General features: G+C 36.1%; 1 protein-coding gene across 1 annotated transcript in view; it reads right to left on the bottom strand.

Annotated features, from left to right (window-relative positions):
• LOC109069854 (integrin alpha-8-like) overlaps nt 1-27,275 on the bottom strand; it is a 57,124-nt gene that overhangs the window by 10,524 nt on the left and 19,325 nt on the right. The window contains exons 13-21 of the mRNA XM_042740282.1: nt 24,615-24,806; nt 19,950-19,995; nt 17,534-17,641; nt 15,099-15,154; nt 13,502-13,656; nt 11,970-12,107; nt 11,628-11,695; nt 11,278-11,425; nt 9,553-9,645 (exon numbers count right to left, since the gene is read on the bottom strand). Of these exons, the coding sequence (XP_042596216.1) occupies nt 9,553-9,645; nt 11,278-11,425; nt 11,628-11,695; nt 11,970-12,107; nt 13,502-13,656; nt 15,099-15,154; nt 17,534-17,641; nt 19,950-19,995; nt 24,615-24,806 (1,004 nt within the window). The remainder of the gene's footprint in view (nt 1-9,552; nt 9,646-11,277; nt 11,426-11,627; nt 11,696-11,969; nt 12,108-13,501; nt 13,657-15,098; nt 15,155-17,533; nt 17,642-19,949; nt 19,996-24,614; nt 24,807-27,275) is intronic.

Raw genomic sequence — 27,275 nt, 5'->3', positions numbered from 1 at the left:
CCAAACAACAAGCAACAAGTATATTTATACTAAAGTCAATCACTATAATACATAATGTATGTTGCGAAATGGTGCCAGTTTCATTTGTAAGAAATGATAATGCTTGATACACAGCACTGCCAAAGGCAATTAGAATATGCAATATCTGACCAGTGATGTAAATATTACTATCTTGAACTTTGAATCATGGAGAAAAATGCACTGTTTTCAAACTCATTTTACTTATTAGTTTAAAAATGTTATATTTTCATATTTGTATTCGGAAATGTAATGGAGCCAAAGATAAATTATCAGAATAAATGAATAGTTTAACTCCAAATTATTTATAAAGTAGAAAAAGAACAATATATAAAATGTATAGTTTAAATTATATATTAAAAGTTTGGGGTCAGAAATAAACTTTTACTCGACAAGGACACACTAAATTGATTAACAGTAACTATATTATATATAGTGTATATATTTATAATGTTACAAGATATTATTATTTTTAATTTGAATGAGTATAAATGTATATTAAGCGTATCTTTCGTTTATTTGTCATGAGACAGAAGCAAAATGAATGTTGTTCATGAATGACCCATCTCTACTGACCACTGAATATCATGCTTGACCAATCAGAAGCAAGTATTCTAGAGCGCTATTGTTAATTTCTGCGATTATCGGCAATTCACACCAAACATTTTTTGCGCTCAAAAACCAGTTTATGATATAAAAGTATAGCTCATTATTCTTTTGCATTAGCTGTCATATTAGCTATTGTGGTCACACTTTATTATAAGGTCCAATTCTCACTATTAACAAACCATTAACTACGACTTTTGCCTCAAAAAACTCCTAATTTGCTGCTTATTAATAGTTAGTAAGGTAACTGTTTTGTAAGTTTAAAACTGAGTATTAGGGATGTAGAATATATGCTTTATAAGTACTAATAAACAGCCAATATGTTAATAATATCAATGCTAATAAGCACCTAGTAAGAATTGGTCAACATAGGCTCATTGGAAATATGCGCCTCTACCTACATTTCTGCAAAACTAAAAAAGCAAACAAAAAAAAAACGTACTTCTAAATATGAATCGCTGCAGTTTCCAGTTAAAATGACCACTAGAGGCAGTAAAACTCCCACAAACTGTATTGCTTTTCACACAAAATATGATTTGCAGGTCCACAGTTTTGATTAATATGGCCTAATTTTCGCCTTCTTTTTTTTTTACTTGAGGAATATTATGTTATGAATTCAAAACAATTTTAACATGCTGTGAGGTTTGAAAACTGATGCATCTGAAGGTGAGCTTCACATATCCGGCTTCATATGCATGAGTTTTCTAATTTAGTAGGTTTGTTCGATACTACAGCATTGCACTTAGGTGATGAAGAGCTTAGATACGAACCCCGTGAAACTACGGTTCAATAAAACAGCTCAAATCCGCATAAGGAAGGTAAAATAGCGTGGCTGCATCATCAAATGCATTTTTATATTACTTTTGCATTGTTAAGACTATCAGGTCAGTTTAGGGTTGGGTTTGGAGTAGGGGATATTTCCAACACGATAGAGCATTAACTTTTAGCCACACTCATCTGATATTTGAATTAAGAAACATCGCAATACGTACCTCAAGTAACGCAATAAAACAGCAATATGTGCCTATATCAACATAACAAAAATGGGGTCACATACTGAACTCGCATTTTAGCACCACTTACTGGACGTTTCACTTTGAAACTGTCGCAAAACGTGCAATAAGGTACATAATAACGGTGCAGCAGAAATGTATTTAGATGCACGTATATCAAAGAAGCCTGGGTTGGAATTGGTCCCTGTACTGAAGTGTTACAAGTTACGTACAAGTCAAAAGTATGCCAGCTCTTAAAAACACATCTATATAAAGCCATTTTCTCTGATTTATATCTTTTGTTGTCTTTCTGCTCTGCTGAACAAAGTCTAAACACTGGAATCTTCATTCGCAAACAAATAGTAAAATTTCACTAATCATCTCTTTCTCGTTGGCGGTAACTGTGTCCATATGGTGTAGTTCATTAGAAGAAGTCTGATAATGGCTGCTGGGATGGATAATGAAGGCCAGTCCTTTAGCTAAAGGCTATGTGCTAACTCTGGAGACTCATAAATGAGCTTCCCCAGGCGCAAACCCTTCCTTACTACAAAGTCCCTCATAACAGACGGGTGAGAGTAACAAGTGCTGTTAAACTTTAAAGAGGAACTGGCCACGGAGCCTCTTTTTGTGGTCTTCTGTCCTTTTTTAAAACCCAGAGAGTTGGTAAATCAAATGAAGATCACGTCTCTGCAACTTCATGCATGTGTTGAGTAATGAGACTTCATCTCAATCTGAATTTACAAGGGCTGGTTCATATGTTTCTGTGGCAACAGTAATCATCTAATTACACTAATGAGACAATAACTCTTAATCGAAAGTTTTAATGAAACTCAGAACAGAGCCTAGTGTATAACATGGGAAAAATGCACAAGTTCCTCAAGTGTGTTTGATTAAATGCATTTCACAACATAGGAATGAAATGTTAAATGCAGTTTCCATTCGAAACAGCACAAACATACACATCAAAAGCACTGTGTTTGAATACATATGTGCAATGGTATTTTTTCAGATGGATTACAGATTGTGGCTGGATCGTGTTTGATTAAAACAAAGAACAACATAAGTCAAAAAAAATGAGCCTGTCAGTCTAATATTTAGTTTCATCAGAAGTGTATCACGCCTAAAATATCAGCCCACTCTCAAGACATAATATATTGCTTGAAGATGCTGGGAAATCCTTCTTTTCGAGGTGTTGTGGATAGAGACTAAAGTCAGTAACTATTGCCAAATTCAGTATTCTACATCACCCTAATGTGACATTAGCTGAAATGGGTAGGAGTCAGTGAAACAAACTTATTCAGTGTGTTTCATTTTACAGACCATGAAACTCCTTTCTTTATTGAATACCGCAGTGAGAGCAATAGATGGGGCGAGTCATGTCCGATTTGTATGAATTATGACTCACAAGAGACATTTACACTGTTATTTTTAAACTACTGATGAATTTAATGCATTTTCAATTAGAAAAGAAGATTAACATTAGTGAGATGGAGGTGGTTTATTTGGTTTATTAAAATGAAGAGCCAAAAGAGCCAATGCTTTATGGACAGCACTTCTGATGACTTGCTGTCTTTACTTAAGTTCACCCAAAATGGAAAATTCTGTCATAATTTACTCACCCACATGTTGTTCTAAACCTGTTATGACTTTCGTTCATCTTAAAAGCACAAATGAAGATATTTGTAATAAAATCTGAAAGTTTTCAAATCCGTTAAAGGGTTGTTAGACTGCATTAATTAGATCAACCAGAACAGGGAACACTTCCCATAACACCCGATGTACTTGTTACATCGTTACAAGAATGGCATATACGATAATATTAGTCTGTTTCTTTCTTATTCCAAGGTCACTGTAGCCACCAGATCCTGTCTGTATCTGGATCAGATGGTCACTGCAGTCATCCGGATCCAGATAAGATTGTGGATCAGCACCTAGAGATAACTTCTACAACCTTAAATGTCAGCGGAGACCAGGACAACTAGATGAGCCCCAGAGGCAGATCCCCTCCAAACACCTCGTCACAGACGGCTTCAGGACAAGACCACGGGAACCAGATGAGTCCTCTGCACAATCTGACTCTGCTGCAGCCTAGATTTAAACTGTTGGTTTGTCTGGCCAGAGGAGAACGACACACTATTTCCCTGTTTAATACTGTAAAGCTGCTTTGACACAATTTACACTGTAAAAAGTGCTATATAAATAATGGTGACTTGACTTGACTCTGTTCCTCCACTGACAGCCTACGCAACTGCCACTTTCAAGGCCCAGGAAGGCAGTAAAAACATCATTTAAGTAGTCCATGTGACTCCAGTGGTTTAACCCCAATTTTGTGAGGCGACGGAAATGCTTTTAATGCCCAAAAAAACAAAACAAAATCAAACAAAAATAACAACTTTATTCCACAATTTCTTCACTTCTGCATTGGCACCACAAAGCATGAATGTTGTGATGATTCGAGACCTGTCCCGGTGTCACCTGATCCTTCAGAAATCATTATAATATGCTGATTTGGTGCTCAAGCAACATTTCTTATTCTTATCAATGTTGAAAAAAAAAACTTGTTCTGGTTAATATTTTTGACTGCCTAATATTTTTGACACATTCTTTCAGGATTCTTTATAATGAGAAATTTTTGTAACATTTTAAATGTCTTTGTTGTAACTTTTGATCAATTTCATTCATACTTGCGGAATAAGAATAATGATATCTTTCACAAATATATACATGGAAGCTTCTACTTCAGAGAACAGGTTAGTACAAAACTCTGTTTGTGGCGCTCATACTGTTTGAGGTAGTGTGTCTAACATGTTTTGTGCACATTGGTCTTGTGATGCCCTATTTGTGATGAATGAGCTGCACCACATGGTTATGACTTCCATTTTATGGGCTATGAGAGGATAGTTTGGAAAGTTTCGAAAAAGAAGAAGAAAACAGAAAATAAGTAAAAAACATATTGCATTTGATCACAGGCTACACGCTGATTCCATGTGTGGAACAATTATTTTATGAGACCAGTGACTATGGTGTGTGAGTGTTTTGTGAGTGTGAGTTCATGACAAGTTTCTCACTTTGCTTGTTGTATGTGAGAGGTGGGGGATCTGTGGCCTTGTCACCCTCCTCTGCTGGTGCCATGATAATTTGGCCCATGTGGGTTTAACCCTGGAGGCTCCATGACGAAGCCTGTCTCCAAATCTGGAACATGTTAACAGGTCACAGAGCCAAACAACTTGCTTTCTCTTCTTTAGTGTTCCACAGAAGAAAGAAAGTCACACAGGTTTGGAAAGACATAGGGGTAAATGATAACAGAACTTTAATTTATTTAATGACTGTGTCAAAACAGGTTCCAAACTATCCCCATCTGCCATTATTCAGAAAAACTAGTCAATGTTAATACTAACTATGCTAAAATGCTAAGTATCCTCAACAGCAACAAATGAGAATGGGATATGTGTCATTTAGTTTCAACTTCAGCACCACTGTACTGCAGAGCCCCATACACAGAGAAAACTCATTGGTCCAAAATCCTGCTCTTCATGTATTTTAAAGAATGTATATTATATTATAAATAAAATTACTAAAACTAACATTAAAATGAAAGTCAGAAATATAAAGAATGTAAATATTATTTAGTGCTGTCTAATGATTAATTGCATCCCAAATAAAAGTTTTTGTTTACATAATATATGTATGTGTGCTGTGTATATTTATTATGTATATATAAATACACACACATGCATGTATGTATTTCAGAAAATAGTTTATGTTTATATATTTAATGTATTTATTTATAATATAAATAATGTAAATATAAATGCAGACATGTAAATACATGTAAATATTTTCAAAATATATAATGCATGTGTGTGTATTTATATATACATAATAAATATACACAGAACACACACATATAATATCCAAAAAAATTATTTTATTTTGGATGCGATTAATCACGATTAATCTTTTGAGAGCACTAATATTATTAAATACTGTAATAGTATACGTGACCCAGGACCACAAAACCAGTCATAAGGTTTTTTTTTTTTTTTTTTAATTGAGATGTATATATCATCTGAAAGCTGAATAAATAAGCTTTCCATTGATGTATGGTTTGTTAGGATAGGACAATATTTAGATACAACTATTTGACAATCTGGAATCTGAGGGTGCAAAAAAAAATCTAACTATTGAGAAAATAGCCTTTAAAGTTATCCAAGTTAAGTTCTTAGCAATGCATATTACTAATTAGAAATTAAGTTAAGTATTAGTTTTGATATATTTACAGTAGGAAATTTACAAAATATCTTCATGGAACATGATCTTTACTTAATATCCTAATGTTTTTGGCATAAAAGAAAAATCGATAATTTTGACCCATACAATATATTGTTGGCTTTTGCTACAACTATACCCGTGTGACTTATGAGTGGTTTTGTGGTCCAGGGTCACATATTACTTAAAATTATTAAAAAAAATTAAAGTATAATACTTAAATAAAACTTGAAAATACAAGGTACAGTATGTGCTCTTCTTCTGTAGCCATTCATATGAATAGCTTTGACAGAAGAAAGTACTGTAACAACAAAAAATGGCAAATTTTTCTTTTTGGCTCTCTATGTATTTTACATGCTGACATGAGTTTACAAGCTCTATTCCAAACCCACAATCCACCGCTATGACAGGCCAACTCGACATAAAACATAGACCTCTGAGTATCTAGCCAATATCTACACACACACTAATACCGTTTTAAAACCACAGGTTCATATTGCACACCCATCCACAGGTAATATTTTGCCTATTCAGTTGTGATGTTCTGATTTATATTTTATGAGCAACATAATCTTTTGACCTGCTGTAGTAAACACAGACATAAACCTCTCTGCCCTGCCTCCGCTCTGAGTGAGCTGGCACTGCTCGAGTCAAAGCATTTACCAGCTATGCATCAAATTACAGACGAATTACGTTTCAATTGCTTTAACAAGCACTGCAATCCAAACAAACAGAAGAGGAGAGGAGTAAACTGGCTAATAAAGATGCAGGTATGTGTGTCAGATACACAGTAAAAATGAAAGCTCAGAAACATAAGAAAGGAAATAATATAGTAATATATATATATTTATTGGCATCTGTGGTTCCATGAAGAAACTTTAACGTCCATGGAAACTTTCCATTGCGCACAATGTTCTTTATAGTTGAAACTTTCTCTTTTGGAACCTTTATTCTGGTAATTTTGGTAATTAAAAAAATAAGTATTTGTTGCTCAACAGTAGACATGTTGAACCCAATTTCCATGTGCAAGATGAATTAAACGCTACATATAGATTCACAAAAACAGTTAACACAACTTGACCATTGTTACTGTAACTCAGATTAATTGTTTTACAGAATTTATATCCAGCCAATTAAAAACTTTAGATGTAACTAGCCACTTTTTTAGTTTGAGAAACTTTGAGTTTCTTCATAATATGTTCCAAAATATATCATGTCTTGAAATGTGTCCAATATTTCTCCTACAACTGAGAAGAAAAAAAAAATTAAGCTGCATACATCGATTTAAGATAATGATATAGTATAATCTTCCCTATACTGTTAATGAAATAGAAATGCTCAATATGGATGAAGCAGGAATGAAGCAGACTGGAGCCTAATGAGTAGTTCACCCTGAGGGCTTTGAGGAAATGGGAAACTGATGGAGAGAGAAAGAGAGCGGGAGAGAGACAGACAGACAGAGCTTTTCTAAATGTTATTAAGCTGTTCACAAATTACTACTAGTAGAAATAGCAAACAATGATAAAGCAAACAACATGAATTTGCAATTCAAAATAATAATAAATATTCTAGACTCTAGAATATGGCTTTGTGTGTGTGTGTGTGTTTGTTTGTGTGTGTATGAGATGCAGGATGTTGTGTTGAGAGTGTGTGTACGTGTGTGTTGAGTATGTGACAGGTCAAGAGTGTGTTTTGTAACTGTTATAACTGCACCCCAGGCTGAGATATGTGGGATGGCTGGAGACGGGTCGTCATGGTGACTAGTAAATAGATGGAGAGTGTGTTTATACTGAACCTCAAACTTTGTCCTAATGTGTTTACCTCCTCCCTTCACACACTCACTCCATCATTCCACTTTTTCTCTCTACGCGCTGTTTTGTTTTCCAGACTCTCATTAACAATGTTCAACATCAACCTGACAGACAAATGGGGAAGAAAGAGGTAGGAAAGAAAGAGAGAGGAAAGAAGGAGAAGAAAATTGCACAACAAACAAATATTATCAAGCTATTAACTGCAAGAAAAAGACTACAGTATGTAAGGGATGTGTGTTTTCTCTTTAGTCAACACACACGCTCATATCATCAGGGAGATGTATATTTGTCCTTAATGGCACATGAATGAACACATCTGTATAACAGCTACATTCTCTAGGGTCCATGGGGCCAGTAGGCAAGCAGTCTTAAAAAACATCTGGGTTAGTGAGGACATGCACAGAAACATGGTTTCCGTCTTCTGGATGGATAGATAATTAAGTGATCCACAGCAAAAAAGTATTTTCTTAATATTTTTGTAATTTTTTCAATTACCGTATATACTGTACAATAACTCAATATACAAGTAACAATTTCTTGTTTTGAGCACAAATCTAACAAAATATAGTGAGGTCTATGCTTAAAATGCGAAAAAATGCTAAAACAAAATAATAAACAAATTTGGTTTAGATATTAAGAAAAATAAACAGTTAAAAGTTAATCCTGAATTATTAAATGTAAATGTAAAAGATAAACTCTGGAAACAAGTCTAATTTTGTAAATACTTTATCAGTTTCATTTATTTATTCAAAACAGCAATACTGTGAAAAAGATTACATTATTGATAATGTAATATAATATAAATTATAAAATTTAAAAATTACTGTTTTCTATTGTAATATATTTTAAAATGTAATTTATTTATTGTGATTGCAAAGCTAAATTTTCAGCAGCCATTACTCCAGTCTCCAGAAATCTAATTCTAATCTACTTTTGATTTGCATTCTTTGTTGAATAGAATCTTTTGTAACAGTATGAATTTCTTTACAATTTCTTTTGATATATTTCCTTGCTGAATACAATTATTAATTGAAAAAAAAAAAAATAAAAAAAAATAAACAACTTTCTGACCCCAAATTTTGAACGTATTTATGCACACATCTCTGGTTTCAGTACTGAAAAAACGGATTCAGCTGAATCTCCTTGAGTTTCAGCATCCTGTTTTGGTTTAACAGGATCAAGAAATGTGTGTCTGTGTGTGTGAGATGCATCAGCAGGTGTCTCATACAGGACCTGAAGTCTCAGCAAACTGACAGTGCTGCTAAATATCTGGCTATTAAAGGGCAAACTGATATGCTATCTTACCCTTTTCTCACCCCTCTAAAATCCTCCTTCCTCTGTCCTGCTCATTTATGTTAATGCACTGAAGGATTCAAGCTCTCACTAAAAGCTAAGGCCCAAAACACATGCAAGTATTCAAGAATACAAACTCTGCACAAACATATAACACAAGCCCAATTTTATGTGTTGACAAATACATCAAAATCCTATTTATAATGCAACTCAAGTATGTATTGAATTCTCAGTGCTGCCACAAAAAAGCTTTATTTTTTTTACAAACTCTGCACAAAATAAGGGTAATTGTTTTGAAATGAAGATGCTGACCAAGTTATAAGGCAGATGGTAGTTACACTGTTGACAGGTTTATACTATATCAGGTTTATAGTTTGCTACCTGAATGCTAACCTATGGCACACACACTTGAAGGAAACTATATCGCTCCCTTGAGCACTGAGGTTTGTTACCGTCACTGTAATGCAAGAAAGCACATTATACACCATAATGTCTATAACGCAAGTATTTCACTCATTCATTCATGTAGACATTACATCTTATCAATAGTTGATGGCTCTTACGTTTGTGTCAGCCACCATTGGGTTTCCCAGGTCACAAACCACAACTCTGGTATCATTCTCTGTCCTGTGCTCACAGTTCAGCCGCTGAAGATCCTGAGACAGAGAGAAAAAAGATTTCAGCTCTTCATTATGTAATGTATGATAGCTGCTTTGTTGAACTACATGCTGAATGTCTAAGGAACACAAACAGAAGCATAATGTACCTTCAGAACAAAAAATGTAACAAATATTTTAAATATTAAATAAATGTTAAATATTAAAATAATAAATAAATAAATCATGAATAAAATAAAATTAAATATGTGCATGACATCACTGAAAACAACACCGGCCAATAATAAACCCAGTCAATAACTAGCATAATCCAATGAAAACAGGTCTCTGGATGGTCAAGAAAGTGCATGATGAATTCCCTGACAGTAATCACATCATACATCACTGAGGCCCTCCCCCTGTCATCTCGTCAACCCCCTACATCAGTCCCTCTTTTCCTCCATCTCCCTCCTCTGGCAACCACTTCCTCTCACCAAAACAGAGTCAAACCGTAACCAGTCTGTTCCCAGAAGAACAGCTAATGCACTTGTGCAAATTGCATTAAGAGCCACTCTCAAACACGTGCTGCAATTACCAGCTTTACACTGCATCTGTTAAACTCATAACTGACAGACAGAGAGCGATCAGATCTTTTGCGGTCAGTGCCACAGAGCGCCAGTGTCTCATGCGGGAAGTCTCAGTGATGCATGAACGGGATGATGGAATGACTGAATGACAGCCAAAGATATGAATGAAGATAAGTGAATGCAGGACTGTATGAAATGAGATAAACAGTCTGTTAGATCTCAGCACTGTATTACAGAGTACACCTAGACATGAGGCATGTTTTAGACTACGGTTAATAAGAAACCATACCCATAATTAGATCAACATTCATTGCATTCCTGCCTTATTACAACATCAAAGACTGCAGCGCTCATGTTTGTGTTTTTAACTCTGAGTCCGAAAGGATTACAGATTTAGCAGTTTACCATGATGGATTTAAAGCTATTTAGTAAATCTGATATTTCACAAGACCCGAGCTCACGTTACACTGTGTCATGACCAGGTGCAATGCGATAAAACGTAATCTTTGTCTTAAACAATACAGAATGATAGATAGAACTATAGACAGAAGGATAAATAGATAGACAGAAAGACAGACAGATAACTTATATTGCATCTAATATTCATATTAAACCTAAATTATTTATACACTATAATAAGCAAAATAAACTCATGCATGAGCCGTTTTCTGGAAGAAGAGAATACAGTGAGTGAGCCATAATATAAACAGCAATGAGAGTCTGAGACTAAAATAAACCTTCTATAATCAGAGCAACTATAAATAAAAGACATCATACAAAGGACTTTTACTAAATGCGGTATTAATTAACTTCTACATCCAATCGCCCACCCAGACCCAAATAAACACACACACATTAACTGCTTTTCCACTATTGGGTCAATGAAAGCCAGGGTAAACAACAGGCCAGGCAGAGCCAATAGTCTCCAACTTTGAGCTACAAGGCCAAAATCAAGCTGTGTTTCCACTGTTAGGCCACTAGTCCCGCAGCGCTACTTTAAAAACCACCCTTAACATGCCTTCACAACACCACAGTTTTACCAGTGTAAGCATGTACGCATACAGTATATGTACAGTAAAAACGGATAGTGGGTAATGTTGTTTACCTCATGTCTGCGCTCCACACCAATATAGTCCGCCTCTGGTGGGAGGGTCACATGAAGCTCTGCCTCGTACGCCCCCTCGCCCTCATTGGCTGCATGAATGGTCAACATAAGCAAGTTGTCATCCCCGATTAAAAGTTCAGTCCGGTCCCTTTAAAAAATAAATAATCAAAACTGCATTTAAAATAACTTCTTATATGAGGCCAAAATCAAAGAATGACTTGTAATAAAACATAAACAACTGATACATGATAGAACACTGCACATAAAACAAATACGCAAACAATTGCTCAATGGCACACGCATGTACTGTACTGATGTGTGTACTATACTGATCAGACCCATTGACTCACATTTTAGCAGACAGTTTGAGATCTGGGATGCACATGTTGTCTTCTCCACAGTCCAACAGGATGTTTGCCTAAGGGAGAGTACAACGATTTCTTCTCTTTTTTTCATTCTCTTTCTTCGTTTCATTTTTTGGTTTGTTTGTTCACTGAATTTAACTTATGTTTTACTTTCTCTCTACTTAACTCTGTTTATATCAGACAACAATATGCTGTCTTGTTTTTCATTAAAAAAACTTATTTTAAATCTTGAATGTCATGTGGTCCTATTTGAATTATTAAAGTACACATGAATGCACACAAGCAGCATCTCACAAACAATGCGAAACATTCATGTTGCATGCAGACCTGCTCATGGTGGAAGGTCTTGCTGTAGTGGTCCAAAATGGGCCGCAGCTGTAGGTCAGGTGGAGGAGAGTTCTGGTCCAGACTGTAGTTCAGTGTCACGCTGATAGGACTCAGTTTATCTCTGAACTCTCCCTCATCCTACACGCAGACAGAGAAGGAAGAGAAAAAAAAAGTAAATTGCAAACAGAACTGAATTATTCTGCCTCTCATCCTAGTTTCACCTTTTCTATTCTTTTGATTATCTTTATCCTTTGACATCAATCTGTTTCCTTTACATTACAGTAGTAGTAGTAGTATATTTTTATTTAATGCCATTTCAGCATCTTACGCTATTTTCAAGGCAAAAACTAGTATAGTAGCATATTCAAGGCAAAAAAGTATACATGACAGAGAAAAATCACAGCGGCTGTATGAGCATGCTTGCCTCAGAGAGCCAAGAGCAATGAATACAATTATTTAATAAGTTACGAGGATTTGAGAAAATTAGAAAGTATGTTTATGTTTCTGAACAAAAATGCACAAGGATTTGTGAAGGAAAAGCTTATGAACACAAAAGCTGCCAGGCTGTTACAGTGTGATGCTGCTGCATAAAAAAACACACATTATTTGCACAAATTCAAATTGTGCAAAAATAAAATCCTATTCATCTATATTCATCCCTATAATTATTATTATTTTTTTTAAATCATGAACTTAAAATATATATATATATATATATATATATGTATATATATAATATATATTATATACTTAAAATATATATATATACACATTTTGCATGTAATAATAATTATTGTACGCAAATGTATATTATATAAACATTTTGCATATTTAAAGTAATCTAATTTCAGGTTTTATGTGTGGGTGTTTATGCTTTATATCTGTCATATATTATAGTTATATAATATAACATTATATTAATATTAAGAATTATCAGTATATCTACTATATAACAATATCTAATAATATTATAATATAATATCTACTATATCTACTATATTAATAATTATAATAATAATAATTTATGTTGTTGGATATTTGTGATAATATAACAATATTTAAAAAAGAAATATAACTTTCTATTTAATAATAATAATCATATATTAGTATATCTAAAATAATAACCAATTTTAATATTCTTATTTAATAATTTCCTGTTCTTATGTTGTTGGGTGCTTGTGCTTTACATCTGCAGTTTATCATAGATTTTATCAGTCAAACTGAGTTGGCAAATAAAAGTATTTCCCATGGCCTGTGTTATCATATAAACACCCATAAACATTTTAGACTGCGTTCAATTCCTGTCACCTCAGCCCAGCAGAATTTTGGTCTCATTTTTGAGACACATTCTCACGGAGGCATTCTTATAATGCTTATTCCGTCCAGATGAGCCGTGTTGCACTAGGAGCTTGGTTTGGCTCACAGTTAACTTTCTCATGGGTTCAGTTGTAGTGAAGATAAAACAAGAATTTATCATGAGGAACGAGGCCAGTTCAGCAATGTTCTGTGCTCATGTGGACCATAAGGCTCACCCGCAGGTAAACAGAGTAGTTGTGGCAATGTTGGCGGTCCCCTTGACCCAGAACCAACTGCTGGGTTCTCTGGTGCTGGTGAGAGTCCGTGAACAAGATCCTCTTAACTGCTCCACGCTGCTTCAGCCAATCCAGCTGCAGGTCCATTCTCAGAGCTGAAAGAGAGAGAAAGAGAGAGAAAGACAGGCATGCTATTGTTAGCTCCACCTTTACAGACTCTAATTCCTGCAATTTCTGCTTGGACCAAACAGGTTTTGGACCATTAAAATTGCACGTTCCTAAGGTTAATGACCAGGGCTTCTGAACAACAATCAAATATTGCTTCCAACAAACGTGTACTTCACACACACTACAGGCACACAGCCACACCTGTTCTTTGTCATCTCCAAAACCATATACACTGATTTTTAACAGGCCTGCGTTCAGAAGTGCTGGGAAAGAGGCTTTTATTGCCTGTTGGTTTAACTGAGTTTGGCACCTTCTCCATTTTGACCATTACTGAAGCCACTTACAGATGTTCAACAAGTGCTGAGACACACAAATTCACACTGAGCACAACACATATAAGTGAAAATGATAAAATATCTCTGTCTGCAAGCACCATGAGACAATGTGTACTGGATGATGAAATAATTTGCTTTCATTATTAGCAAGAGTGCAACATTAGAGTTCTAGAAATCTTATTCATTTTTCCATAGAGAAACTGATTCCATAAACAATATTCAAAATATACACTGAGCTCTGAAATGTAGAACCCACAAAAACCATGTTTATTTGCCAAGTGCAATTATGACGCAACACTGAACAATCACAAATGTCGCTGTTACCATGGAAACAAAAGTAATAAGTAATAAGTAATAAGAAAGACATAATGGAGGCCCAGTTTACACTAGTGTGTTTTCATTTTAAAACACATATATTTTGGTACGGTTAGGCCTATCGTTTACACTACTCCAGCTTTTTGACCCTCGAAAACAGAGACTTTTGTAAATGCTGCAGACCCTAGGATTTGCTGATTTGCTGTTCATAAACATTTATTATCGAACAGTTGTGGTGCTTTATGTTTTTGTGGAAATTATACATCTTTTCAAAACTTTCTGATGAATGGGAATTTCAGAAGCTTTTATGTGAAATATAAAATTTTCTAGCATCATAAACATCTTTGTCACTTTTAATCAATTTAATGAATCAATTTAATTTCAATAAAAGAATACATTTCTTTAAAAGATTCAGTTAATAGTTTTAAATTATATTTTATGGTCATGGCTGATTTGTGTGTATGTCATTTGCAATGCTTTATGGGATGTGTTGTTGATTTAGGTACAAGTGCCTTTTAACAGTTATTTTGAAATATTTCTTTGCTTTGAATCAAATATTAGGAGTTGTTTGGTTTGGTTTAAGGCTTTGAACACTTTTTGAAAAGCTTAAAATAAATGGGATTATTCCTTCCAGGACCAGGTTAAACAGAGATTTCCTTTGTGTTGATGAAGTCACATGTACGAGTGGCCAAATAAAATTCTTCAAGACATTTGTTTATAAGACTATATCCACTTACTGAAACCAAATGCATTATATTAACAGAAATTAATGCACTTACCTACATAATCAGGAATACCAATCCCAGAGATCTTTGCGCACACATTTACTGACAGACTGAGAGAAAGAAATAAAGAGAGAAAGAGTCATTTAGTACAGCATAACTTAGCCAAAAAGCAATATCAACATTTAAGTGATGTTAAAAGCATAGTGGAAGGGGATTGTTAATATGGGTGGAGTGTTTATAGATGGAGCTGAATGGAGACGTGGAATGCCGAGGGACCCTGTGCTCCTCAATATTTAATTACTTAATCGAATTCGCCTCTTTTTTTCTCTTCCATCTGTCCTTTCCTTGCTTCATCTCTCTATCCCTCCCTCTCTTTAATAGTCTAGTAATAGAGGCCAGCAATTAGATCGGCCCAAGAGTGACTTCCTGTTGATGCCAGTGAAAAAGGGACAAAACCATTTTCTCAAAACCATTCTCTCACTTTCTCAAAGATCTCATACAAATACTTTATTGTCATTAAATATTCTAATAACATATAAAAAGCCCATTTATATGAAGTATAATGTGCAAACACCCACACAAACACAGTACTGACACAGCACAGGATGTCACGGCTATGGTCAGTTCATTTGCTGCAGGGTTTTTGTGTAAAACTAGCCCTTCATTTGCAAAGAAACACAAATAGAACCAGGACGGAGGATTTAAAACATGCTACTCCATCACAAACATGCTGTAAGGTGAGAGCTCATAAAAACATGCTTACACCTCTCCAGCTGGTGCTTAATAACTGTATTTCCGTTATGTTGAACGTGTAATGATATCTGTGCTCAGGGACTCACAACTGCAGTCTTAATGGCCCAAAGGGCCAATCCGATGCATAGCATTCCATACAACCCAAATATGCCTAATAAGAAACACCCCATTAGCCCCCCTACACACACTTACACAGCATTGAGCGTGTCTGAGTTTAAATTAGCGATAAACAGCTGGATGCTGTGCCTCATGAACAACACAAAATACCCATGAGGCCGTGCCTGATGGAATCCAGCATTGTGCATTGTACTCTAACCACGCAAACCCTGCCATGACCCCTCCAGGTAGTGGTGCATTTTTAAAAAGCACAGCTGAAGTCATGTGTGTGCTGTACAGTGAGGGAGAAAGTAGAGAGGGTATGCATATTTAAGGGAGGAAGTGGCCCCGCTATACATAATTGAATGATGCCTTGTTAGTTCTCCTCCCCCATGGCAAGGGTAGACGCATAATCACACACATACAAACACTCCAGTGCCCGGAGTTTGACCCCTCTGACCCCTGCTCTGACCCCACTGAAACTTTTCTGACTCGGCCGCCCATCTGTCATTTGTAATTACTGCCCACTCCTCAGAATATTAATGGCACTCTTGTGTGTGTGGTTTGACATGAGTAATTTAACACACTTTTACACTCTGCATATATGTAGGCTGTTTAAAATGGAGAGTTTTAACGTTTAATATACGTCTGTTTTGCATTTTTCCAATTTAAAACAATTTGCTTCAATGCTGTTGAAAGGATTTATATAGAGAATATAAAAAAATAAGGTCCAAAAATAAGGTCCAATTTGGACCTTCAACCCTGTCGGTCCTTGTTGAAGTCCAATACATGGAGAAAAATCCTGAAATGTTTTCCTCAAAACCTGAATTCCTTTAAGACTGAAGAAAGACAGACATGAACATCTTGGATCACATGAGGGAGAGTAAATTATCAGAAATTTTTATTCTGGAAGTGAAGTTATCCTTTAACTTTGGTGGTGTTTTTTTCATCCTCTGGATCTTTTACGCAGTCTTCTCTGTCTTGTTTTGCTTCTCTGTGCTCATCTGTGTGAGTCAAAGTTTCTCTCTGTCTCTCTCTATTTCCAACCACAGTTTGTACATTTATTTTCCTTAGCTACTCTTTTGTTATTGCAGAATTCCACACTTTAGTTCTTTCGTTTATCTCTCCAAAACCTCCAGTTCATTCTTCCCCCACACCAGCCCTAACACATAGGCACATGCACCCCAAGTAGCCAAACAGATCTGGTATGTTTACAGTCACGGGGCCCAAAAACTGCTTGTGGGACACAATGTCCATTCACATAAGGGGTAAGAATGCAGGGTTGTGTGTATGTTTGTGTGGTTTGGAAGAATGCACTGAGATTTCCAGAAACACTTAGTTTTACCACAGAGAAGGAAAAAAAACAGCTGTAATGTGGTACTATTGACCACATGGTTTTAAAACCTCCCAGTCAGCCATAGCTCTTTGGCCCAGACTGCTTTGGTTTACCCTTAACCAGAACTAAAGATCAACATATCTATCCCATCAGCTGAACACTTCATCTAGAAGAGATAAATCAGAACTTTCAAATGTTTTTTGTTGTTGTTGTTGTTGTTGTAGTACATAAGAGTCACTCTTTGCATCAGAAGCTAAGAGTATACTTCAGTAACTAGCACTGGATAAATGTAGCTGACACTTACCAGGTTACCATATCATCAGAATTGGGCATGCGGCAGGACTTGTCCTCAGGGTTGAGAATTCTGGGTGTCAAAATCAGCTGAGCATCCACCGTGACCACTGGCCTTGCCCTAGTGTTGTTGAGAGACAATATAACAGGGATTATATTACAAGAATCAATAATAAATTACTGATATAATTGATATGATTTTTTGCAGTAATGAGTTTGAATGGGAAGCTGAATTCAGAGCTGCACATAAACATTAGAAACCCACTTAGATTTTTTAAATCATGTCATATGATGCAATTTCAAGTTTTCCTTTCTCTTTGGAGTGTTACAAGTTGTTTGTGCATAGATAAGATCCCTAAAGTTGCAAAGACTAAAGTCATAAACCCAAAAAGATATTCTTTATAAAAGTTAAGACTTGTCCACGCCCTCCTAAAACGCCTCATTTAAACACGCCCCCACATGTCTACATCACGGAAGATTTGCATAACACCTCCCAAATGTTCATGCGAAGAAAGAAGGCGTAACTTTTATTCTCGCTGTAATATTGTTGCCGCCGCCATGTTGTGGAGACGTTGTGTGTATTGTTATGAATGCGAAACTACTGTGTTTGGCCTTCCAAAAGAGGACACAACTAGAAATCAGTGGTTAAGTTGTATTTACAACACTGTTCCAGAACAGTTAAACCCAAATATTCAGATGTTTGCAGCGCTTTTTACGGAGGACGGTTTCCTGGACCCAAGAGAGTTGTTTCTACAAAATGGGGCAATACCAACTTTGCAAGGACAGTCTGGCACTTCTCACAGACAGTAAGTACGTTTTCATATTTAAAGGATTTGCCACTGATGATTCAAACACAAGTTTTGAGCAATGTAGAGTAGCGCTTGTTGTTTGTCCTTTCTCCTATCACAAATGCAGACATGTTTTTACGTTTACGCGGTGCGATATTAAACGCAGTGTGTAAAAAGACAGTATAAGTCATTATAATCCGTAATTATGTCCCCACTGGATGCAACAAATGCCTCATTTGTAATGGGTTTTATTGGTTTTGTCTCATCGCACCGTGACATGGCATCACAGTATGGTGAGGGGCGTAACATTTCCGTCACATGCTTGAGGTATTCGGCCAATCACAATGCACTGGATAGCTGGCCAATCAGCGTACACCTCGCTTTTTCATGACGAGCTTTATCACCGTTTCGCTTTTCAGCAACAATAATGTACAGTATGTGGAACGATGAACTTTGTACACAAAAAATCAGCATCATATGACCCCTTTAACATTCAAAAGAAACGCGTTTCAGAAAAAAAGCTAATTGAAGCCATTTCTCAGGACGCCTATTTCAGTGATACGGTATCTGTCATACAGAATGAACATTCAATGCACTTTATTACATAAAGAATCACTTACAGAATATTTAACTAACAGAAACTAAACATTCAGAGTCCTATTCTAATAGAACATCAGACAGGCTGAGTAAATGAGAACTTAACATGATGTCAGTCTCTTTTCTGCTCCAGTCTCACTTTCAGCCTGTTGAGACTAGCACTCAAAGTGGATTAACAGTGGAAATGTTAGCTTACACAAATACACCAGAGCCCACTACAGCTAATCGCTTTAACTCTGACACCAAGACACTGCTAGTGCGTGAGAGTGTGTGCTGGGGCATGTTAATGTGTCTGTGTGTTTTTGGTGGCTTTGAGGCAGGAAAAAGGGACTATTTTGAAACATTTCTGAGGGAAACCTGATCTGAAACACCCAATCGAAGTCTTGGCTACTCAGACTAGACATGCCACAAGTCTGTAGATAATGTTCGCTGACTTCTCCTGTCAACTACAGCTAAGGAATTCTTCATGAATGCTTATGAAGCTAGACATTTCAATATTTTCTGTTATGCAATTTGAAAATGTGTTACAATCGAATCATAGAACAGAGAAAAACAACTTCATATGTATCAGGTTTCCTTCCAGCTAAACCTCAAACACAGGTGTTTTCTGTGCCGTTCACTCTAATGGGGAAAGCATGTGTGTAGAAAACTGTGAGTTTAGGCCAGAAAAAAATGTGATGCTACACACAAACACACTAATATATATATATTTATATATCTGGTACATACATATATACATATCAAATTTTATATAAGAATACATAAAAAATTCAAATATATTTTTATTTGTGAATTTTGTTTCTCAGCTTTAAATCTAAATCTCTCTCTCTCTCTCTCTCTCTCTCTCTCTCTCTCTCTCTCTCTCTCTCTCTATATATATATATATATATATGATATATATATATATATATATTATATATATATATATATGCTATTCAAGATAACACTGGCATCAGTTGATCTAAAATGTTAAAATATACATTTTTTTTAACATTTTGACAATTTTGTATTAATATGGTGTATGTAAAGTATACAATTTCTCACCTGTAGGCCACAATTTTACTCACTCCAAATGCACCGACCAGCAAATCTGTAAAGAGAGTGAAATATACTTAGAGCTGCAGAATGGACACAATATGATACAGAAAAATGTGTGTTGCAAGAGAAAGAGAAAGAAAGAGAACGAGTGGCTGGATCATAAAGCTTCAAAGCACACTGCAGCTGGAAATGATTTGGGTCTCCAGCAGACTCCATCAAAGATTCGTCGACCCGTTTCTCATTCTACCAGTCTTGTATCTTACATCACCTGCAGTCCCTGAACAGAACCATAGAGAAACCCTAGAGAGCCACAGAGAACGTGCAAGGCTTTAATCTCATTCTACTCAGAGGTGCACAGAGCCACATCTGATTATGGTGAAGGTAAATATGGCACACTGAAATACGGTTTCCCTCTTCTCTTGATGAAAGTGGGTATGATAAACCTGACTTTCAACGCATATGAAATTTTAATGTGATGCAATGGAAGTGTCGTAATGTAGTTTAAATAATATCTATCTATCTTAAGTAAATTAATGCTTTTATTCAGCAAGGATACAATAAATTGATCAACATTTACAGTAATTTTTTTATCAAATATATGCAACCTTGGTGAGCATAAACATTACACAAAAATTTGAATGGTATAATATATATATATATATATATATATATATATATATATATATATATATATATATATATATGTGTGTGTTCTTTTTTTAATAAAATACTCTGATCCCATTCTTTTCTCTTCCTCAATGCATGATAATAATACAGACACATACATATAAATATTTAAGTAATTTAACATTTCACATTCAACAGTAAAATCTTTACTAAAAGTAAAAAGTAATAAAAGTTTTTTTAATTATCAGACCAAACAAAACATGGTCATGTACAACATCATCAAACATTCAGGTCTGTGTGCACAAACCACACACCTCCATTGTGTGTGTGTGTGTGTGTGTGTGTGTGTGTGTTTGTGGTCTCTTGCTTCCTCTATGGCCTCTGCTAAAGCTATAACCATTCATTCATCTCTGACATCTCATTAAACTAGTATGTATAACTGAACCAACATAAACGAAAGCAAAAAAGCAGATTCTGACACCCGCTCAGACTATATTACAATATAAAATGTTTGATTTCTTTGGTGGTGAAATACTTCTTGTGATAAGTATAGACTTTTTAAAAACTAAACATTACATTTTAGCCTTCATACAAGGTCGGTTTCATTTGGTATTTCATCAAACTTGAGCGAGAGAACACTTTCTCTCCTCAGATTATAAATTGTAGTAAGCATTAATAGGAAGGAAGAATACAAATCGGTCCTGGAGGGATGCGTTCAGTCAGGCAAACTCAGAGACTCATATGCAGGAATGTTCCAGAACAGCTCCAGCACCCTAATGAGTGCTCAGAGACTGAGGCTTTGATTCTTGTTTCACTGAGGTTGATCACTGGCTTCACTTTCCATCAGGTCCTGCCTTGAGGAACGAGACACCGTTGGCAAAGATCCCATTGTAAACCAGAGTCAGCAGCTTTTGGTATTGTGACAGAAAACACACCTCGAACACACACACTAAAGCCGACTGACAGACACAAGCACCCCCTGAAGGCCTGAGCTCCCACCTTGTATCTGTGAGGCAGAGATGATGACAGAATAATTCAATCTATTACATTCTCACATCTGGAAAGTCCATTTGCGCACCCTTTGAGTGACTTCCTCAGAATGGCAGTGAGGTGTAAACGAGTGTGTGTGTGCTACAAGAGTCAACCTCAAAATATTCAGGTCAAACCCTCTGGCCACCACAACACAAGGGTCTTAACCGCACGAATAGGTTAATAGGAGTTGGAATGATGGAGGGAGGGGATGGAAGAAGCTCAAGCACTTTAACTTTAATGAGGATGGAGTCTGTTATAGTCATCTCCATCCTCTAGCCAATGAAATGCCGGACCAAAGCCAACTAATGCAATCCCCTGTTTTACCTCCAGCTCTGAATTTCTCTCTCATTTCACCTGACATACAATCACACATCAATCCATCTCTTCCCCTCCAAAAAAAATTTGAAAGGAATTCCTCCCTGTAGATGTCTGGATGGAAATGTTCTTGATCGGACTGGGAGTAAATGCACAGTTTGGACGGCTCACTAAAGGGATATACAGTAGGTGCCCACCCAAGCTCTCAAAACATTTCTAATGGGTCCTGAATGTAACATCAGTTTCACACACAAACAACATATGTTTTTGGAAGTAATATAATGTAGAAATATAGTGTAAAGGGGAATTCTGATCACAAATCTTTCCACCATTTTTATTATTTTTTTGTATAGGTTTTTTATGTTATATAATGTTTACATATTGTGTATGTGGGAATTGTGTTCGTCTGTTTTGTGTTCTGTCTGAGAACAATGCCTGAAGCAGCAGACAGGAAATGCACATTACAAAATCTCCACTGCTGTTTAAGCAGGTCATGATGAATGACCCTTCACCTTTGACTTAAACCCTGTGTTTAACCGCAAAGTTCACGCTAACCCTCACATTAACCCCAAACCACACACCCAGATAAAAATACAGGAAAAACAGGAAAGGTAACCATGCACTCTTAAAAATTAAGTTGCTTAAAAGGTTCTTCACAGCAATGCCAAAGAAGAACCATTTTTGGTTTCACAAAGAACCATTGAGTTAAAGGTTCTTTAAAGAACCATCTCTTTCTTACCTTTTTATAATCTGAAGAATCTTCTTTTGCCACAAAGAAGCTTTTGTGAAACAAAGGTTCTTCAGATGTCAAAGGTTCTTTATGGAACCATTTAGACAAAAAAGTTCTTCTTTGGCATTGTGAAGCACCTTTATTTTTGAGAGTGTGTGAGCTGATTTATAACAGGCTTTTTATAACACATCCCACTTTTTTAAAACATCCCATTTATGTTTATTCACTAGCACATGACTTTATCCAAAGCGCCTTACAATCGTGGAATAAAATGAAGTAATTTTAATCTAAACAAACTGAAGAAAGTGATAAACCATGTAAAAATGTACATGCACACACTTCAATGATATACTAAGAGGCCGATTAGTAGATTCACAGTGATCAAAGATTACTGAGATCACATCTCTAAAAAGCTGCAATTTATCCATTTTAAGAATAAGAGACAGGAAAACCTGTTTTCTGTCTTTCGTTTTGGTTTCGGAGTCTGTTCAACATCATTGTGTGCATTTATGTACACCTGTGCGTGATCGTTTTGCCATCCATTGAAGGTTTTCATGTATGGAAAAGATCTGCTTTTATTAGAGCATATGTAAGATGACAATCCTGTCGCCATGAAAGTACAAACACCCACACACTCGCTCAACACACATATGTGCATTTAAGTGGCCTACCCATCTGACTTCCCGTCTCTTTAAAGAAAGCATGTGACAGCATCTGCTTTGATGATTTCATACAATGGCATTAAAACATGAAAGAGGAGATTAAAGGACAGAAAGAATGAACACACGGCTCTGTTTTTGCTGAAACGGGCTTGAGGCGTTACAGCAGAGTTTAGCTTTAGAAACACACTGGATCTTTTTGCAGTTTCAGTGAAACAACTGATTCATATTTCTGTGAGACTGTGAGAACATGTTCTTCAGAAAGCTCTGGATATTCACTCTGGCAGTTCAAATCAATATAAACTAATCCACAAACACCATGTTGGGATGCCCAAACTAATAACCTCATAATAAAGCTACAGTGTCTTAATTTTTCAAAACTGCTAGACCTCAACAGGGAAACTAGAGGCTCTTTTGCCTGAATGCAAGTCAGTTCAGGACATATTCTGGATAAACTTTTTTTTTTTTGTATGGACACAGTTTAATACATCACATAATATAACATATTTGTTTGCAAACACTTTAAAGTTTTGATTTCAGCCACAATAAAGCAGTTATTAATCTTTCATCATAAAATGCCATGTGAAAGAACCAGAGAAAGAACCAGAATGGCTGAAAGAGACAGAGTTGAACCCTTGAAACTTCATCTGGAGCACAGTCAACATCTGCCACACAACAATCTGTCACACACACACACACACACACACACACACACACACACACACACACACACACACACACACACACACACACACACACACACACACACACACAGGCTATAAATAGCTTGTTCAGTCACCTGCAAATATTTATCCCCACAGTCTCAAAATGTATCTAAATGTTCAATAAGATCTGACCTTCTCAGGTAAAATTCCAAAATCACTGTACTCAATAAAACATCATTTATAAATGCATGATTTGATGTGGCCCAGACAGCAGAGAGCATCAGAAATCACATGGATTTCATCACACTATGTGAAAGATTGTTTTCAATAAAAACATGATAAATAAACCACGATAAACATAGTAACGAGAAAAATATGCAGAAACAAGATCCCTCCATAAAAGGAGACAAAGAAAGACAAAGAAAAGACCAAGAAATGAAGAAGAATGAGTGTAAACACTTGCACACAGCTCGACTGACCAACAATGTGACTCAACCTGGATGTCTCAGTTCAGTCTTTTTCTTCTTTGCCCAGTCTTTCGTTCCTCCTACATCTGATCTCCCTGGCTTATATCAGTTCCTAAGCATGATTGTCTTAACAGAATCTTACGTAAACAGAGAGAGGAAGAGACTTCTTTACTCACCAGGGTACTGGTTGTTATCGAGGTCAGAATCTCCACGCAGGGTGAATCCAAAGCCTGCTGGGACGCCGGATGAGGCCCAGTCACCTTTCAGCACTTGACATGCCTGTAACATCAGCCCAGATTTTTGCCCGTTATAGATGAAGACCCTGCCACCACGATCCTCTCCTGCGAACGGAGCTCCTATTGCTACGTCTAAGTAAGAAAAAGATAGAGAACATAAATGCAACATAATTGAAACATAATTTTTTTATATACAGTTACAATGTGAGATATAAAGTCTTAGTTGTGAAATAAAAAGTCCTTTTGTGAGATACAGAAATACATGATGTTGCAACTGTGAGATATGAAGAGAGTGATATAAAGAGATTTTGATAAATAAAGTCACAAAGTTGAATTTAGTTTTTATTCTAACATAAAAACAGCCTTCCATACAGTACCTACAAGAACACCAGGATTCACACTGACTGCTATACATTGGATATGCTTCATTTTGTAATTTATAATTCATTATTGATTAAATTATTTCAGTGTTTGATATGTTGGAGAGGAACAGAGAGATGCTTCCATGTGGAAAAACAGAGGATGCTGCTGAAAAGAATACCGATGATTTACACAAAGCTCCACAGGGAGAGACCGCTCTTCTCTCTTCGGCACTGAGGGACTATTACAGAACAATAACAGACTCATGCACAAGCACAAGTCCACTACTGCATGGCCAATAAATCTCCAGGGTAGGGTTATCTGTTCAAGTGTTCCTCCTGCCAGCAGCGCTGCTCAAGTCATTAACCTACATTTGGGCAGCAGCACACGTACACGAGGGGAAAACTAAAGAAACAGACAACTGCTGACCCAGACAGAGATGCCCACTGAGGGGCAGAAAGGCAGAGGAACAGAGCGACTGAGGGGATGTTGAGGAAATAAGCTCTATAAAGATCTATGTCAGGGATATTCACATTACTTTGCTTTAGGGCTGCTTTTAGAAAATGACCAGGGGCCACTGAATTATCTGGTAATTGTAATGATATATGGCTTTCATTTGGTTTAAAAGTGTGACTAACTGCATATCAGCCTCATATATTTATCAAAACAGTGCTGGAACCTCTTCAAAATACCCTTTTCACTCAGCACAGACCATGAGAATTTAATCTTATTTACACATAAATTCATTCATAAAATTCATAAATGCATCTAGTATGCTAACTTCATATCCTCCCATTAAAATGCAGTGCATATATGCACCAATAGTGAAAAATATATGTAGTCATAAAGAGGACACTGACATTGCAGAGCAGGTTACTTTTGTTATGAAATTATTATTTTTTGTAATGCCTCAGTTCAAGCATTATGTGGACATTCATTTCATTTCTTCCTACTAGTCATAGCATGAAATAAACATGAATGAACATCTGAAAGTTTGTTGTTTTAACCACAGAAAGACATCAATACACATCAATTTTCAACTTCAAATCCACCAATTTTAATCTACTAACTTTCCTGTCGAGTTTATTTGTCATACAAAATGGCAAATTTAGCATTAGAATTAGTCAGATTGCATGTCAATCAAACTCCTAGTGAAGGGTATTATAAAATCAAATTGAATTTAATGTAATTTACTAAATATATCTAATTCTTAACAGCCATTATTATTATAAGTCCATTAGAATGTGGGCCAAAAGTGGAGTGTGATTTGGTCCATGAGCATAAATTAATACTATGCATGATATTAGAACCAGTATTTTTTCATGTCTGTAAAACATCTCTTTCTCTCCACAGTGGCGTGTTCAATTAAGACACACAATTAATTATATTGTAATATATATATATATATATATATATATATATATACACACACACACACACTGACACACATGTCTACCCCAGCATCTACTCAAGCAAGTTGTTTGATGGAGCAAAATTAGAGCGGTGTACACAGCCTTTCTGAATATAAAGGCTTTTGATCCTGTTGTGTCACTTGGTTGCAGTGTAGACATGGAAACTGCAACTGAACTGTAAAAAAACATAATGTTGTCTAGGATAGTTATATCTGCTGATAACATCACAGCGAGCTGAATTTCGCCCATAGGCCAGGCTTTGAGTAAAACAAAGGAGTCAAAGGATACAGTATAGGGAAAGAGAGAGAGAGAGAACCCATGACTAATGACAGATCTGAGAGGAATGTGTGCTCATGGAAATCTTCTGAGCTAAGCGAACCGTTCTGAGGTAGACAGGAACGAAAAGTTTAATTAGACTTAGAAAAATAAAATCATCACCACAAGAAAGCGCTCATTTCCGTCCACTGGACCACCGTGTGTGTGTGTGTGAGTGGGAAGTGTGTGTGCACAAATGTGTTAGCGTATGTAACAAGGCTCTGTTTCACTGTTTCTCTTGGGCGAGTTCCTCTCTATAAAAATCCGTCGCGTGTTGTTGGTGATTCTTGATCATTTCCTTTTCCTGTTTTCTAGCAGTGGGCACAGTAGCTGGCACAGTGCCCAAAAAACCCCCAACATTAACAGTCAGATGGTCAGTGAAAAAGAACAGCATAATATATATGAGACCGAATTCATTATGACACTTTACAAGATACTTAATTGTGTGGCTTGGCCTTAATCGACTGCATACATATACTACATGCCACAGTGGAGGGAAACAGACATTTTACAG

Source organism: Cyprinus carpio, chromosome B16, assembly GCF_018340385.1.
Source record: "Cyprinus carpio isolate SPL01 chromosome B16, ASM1834038v1, whole genome shotgun sequence".
Classification (NCBI taxonomy): Eukaryota; Metazoa; Chordata; class Actinopteri; order Cypriniformes; family Cyprinidae; genus Cyprinus; species Cyprinus carpio.
The sequence above is the reverse complement of the archived record's forward strand: the minus strand, read 5'-3'. Positions and strand labels throughout refer to the sequence as shown.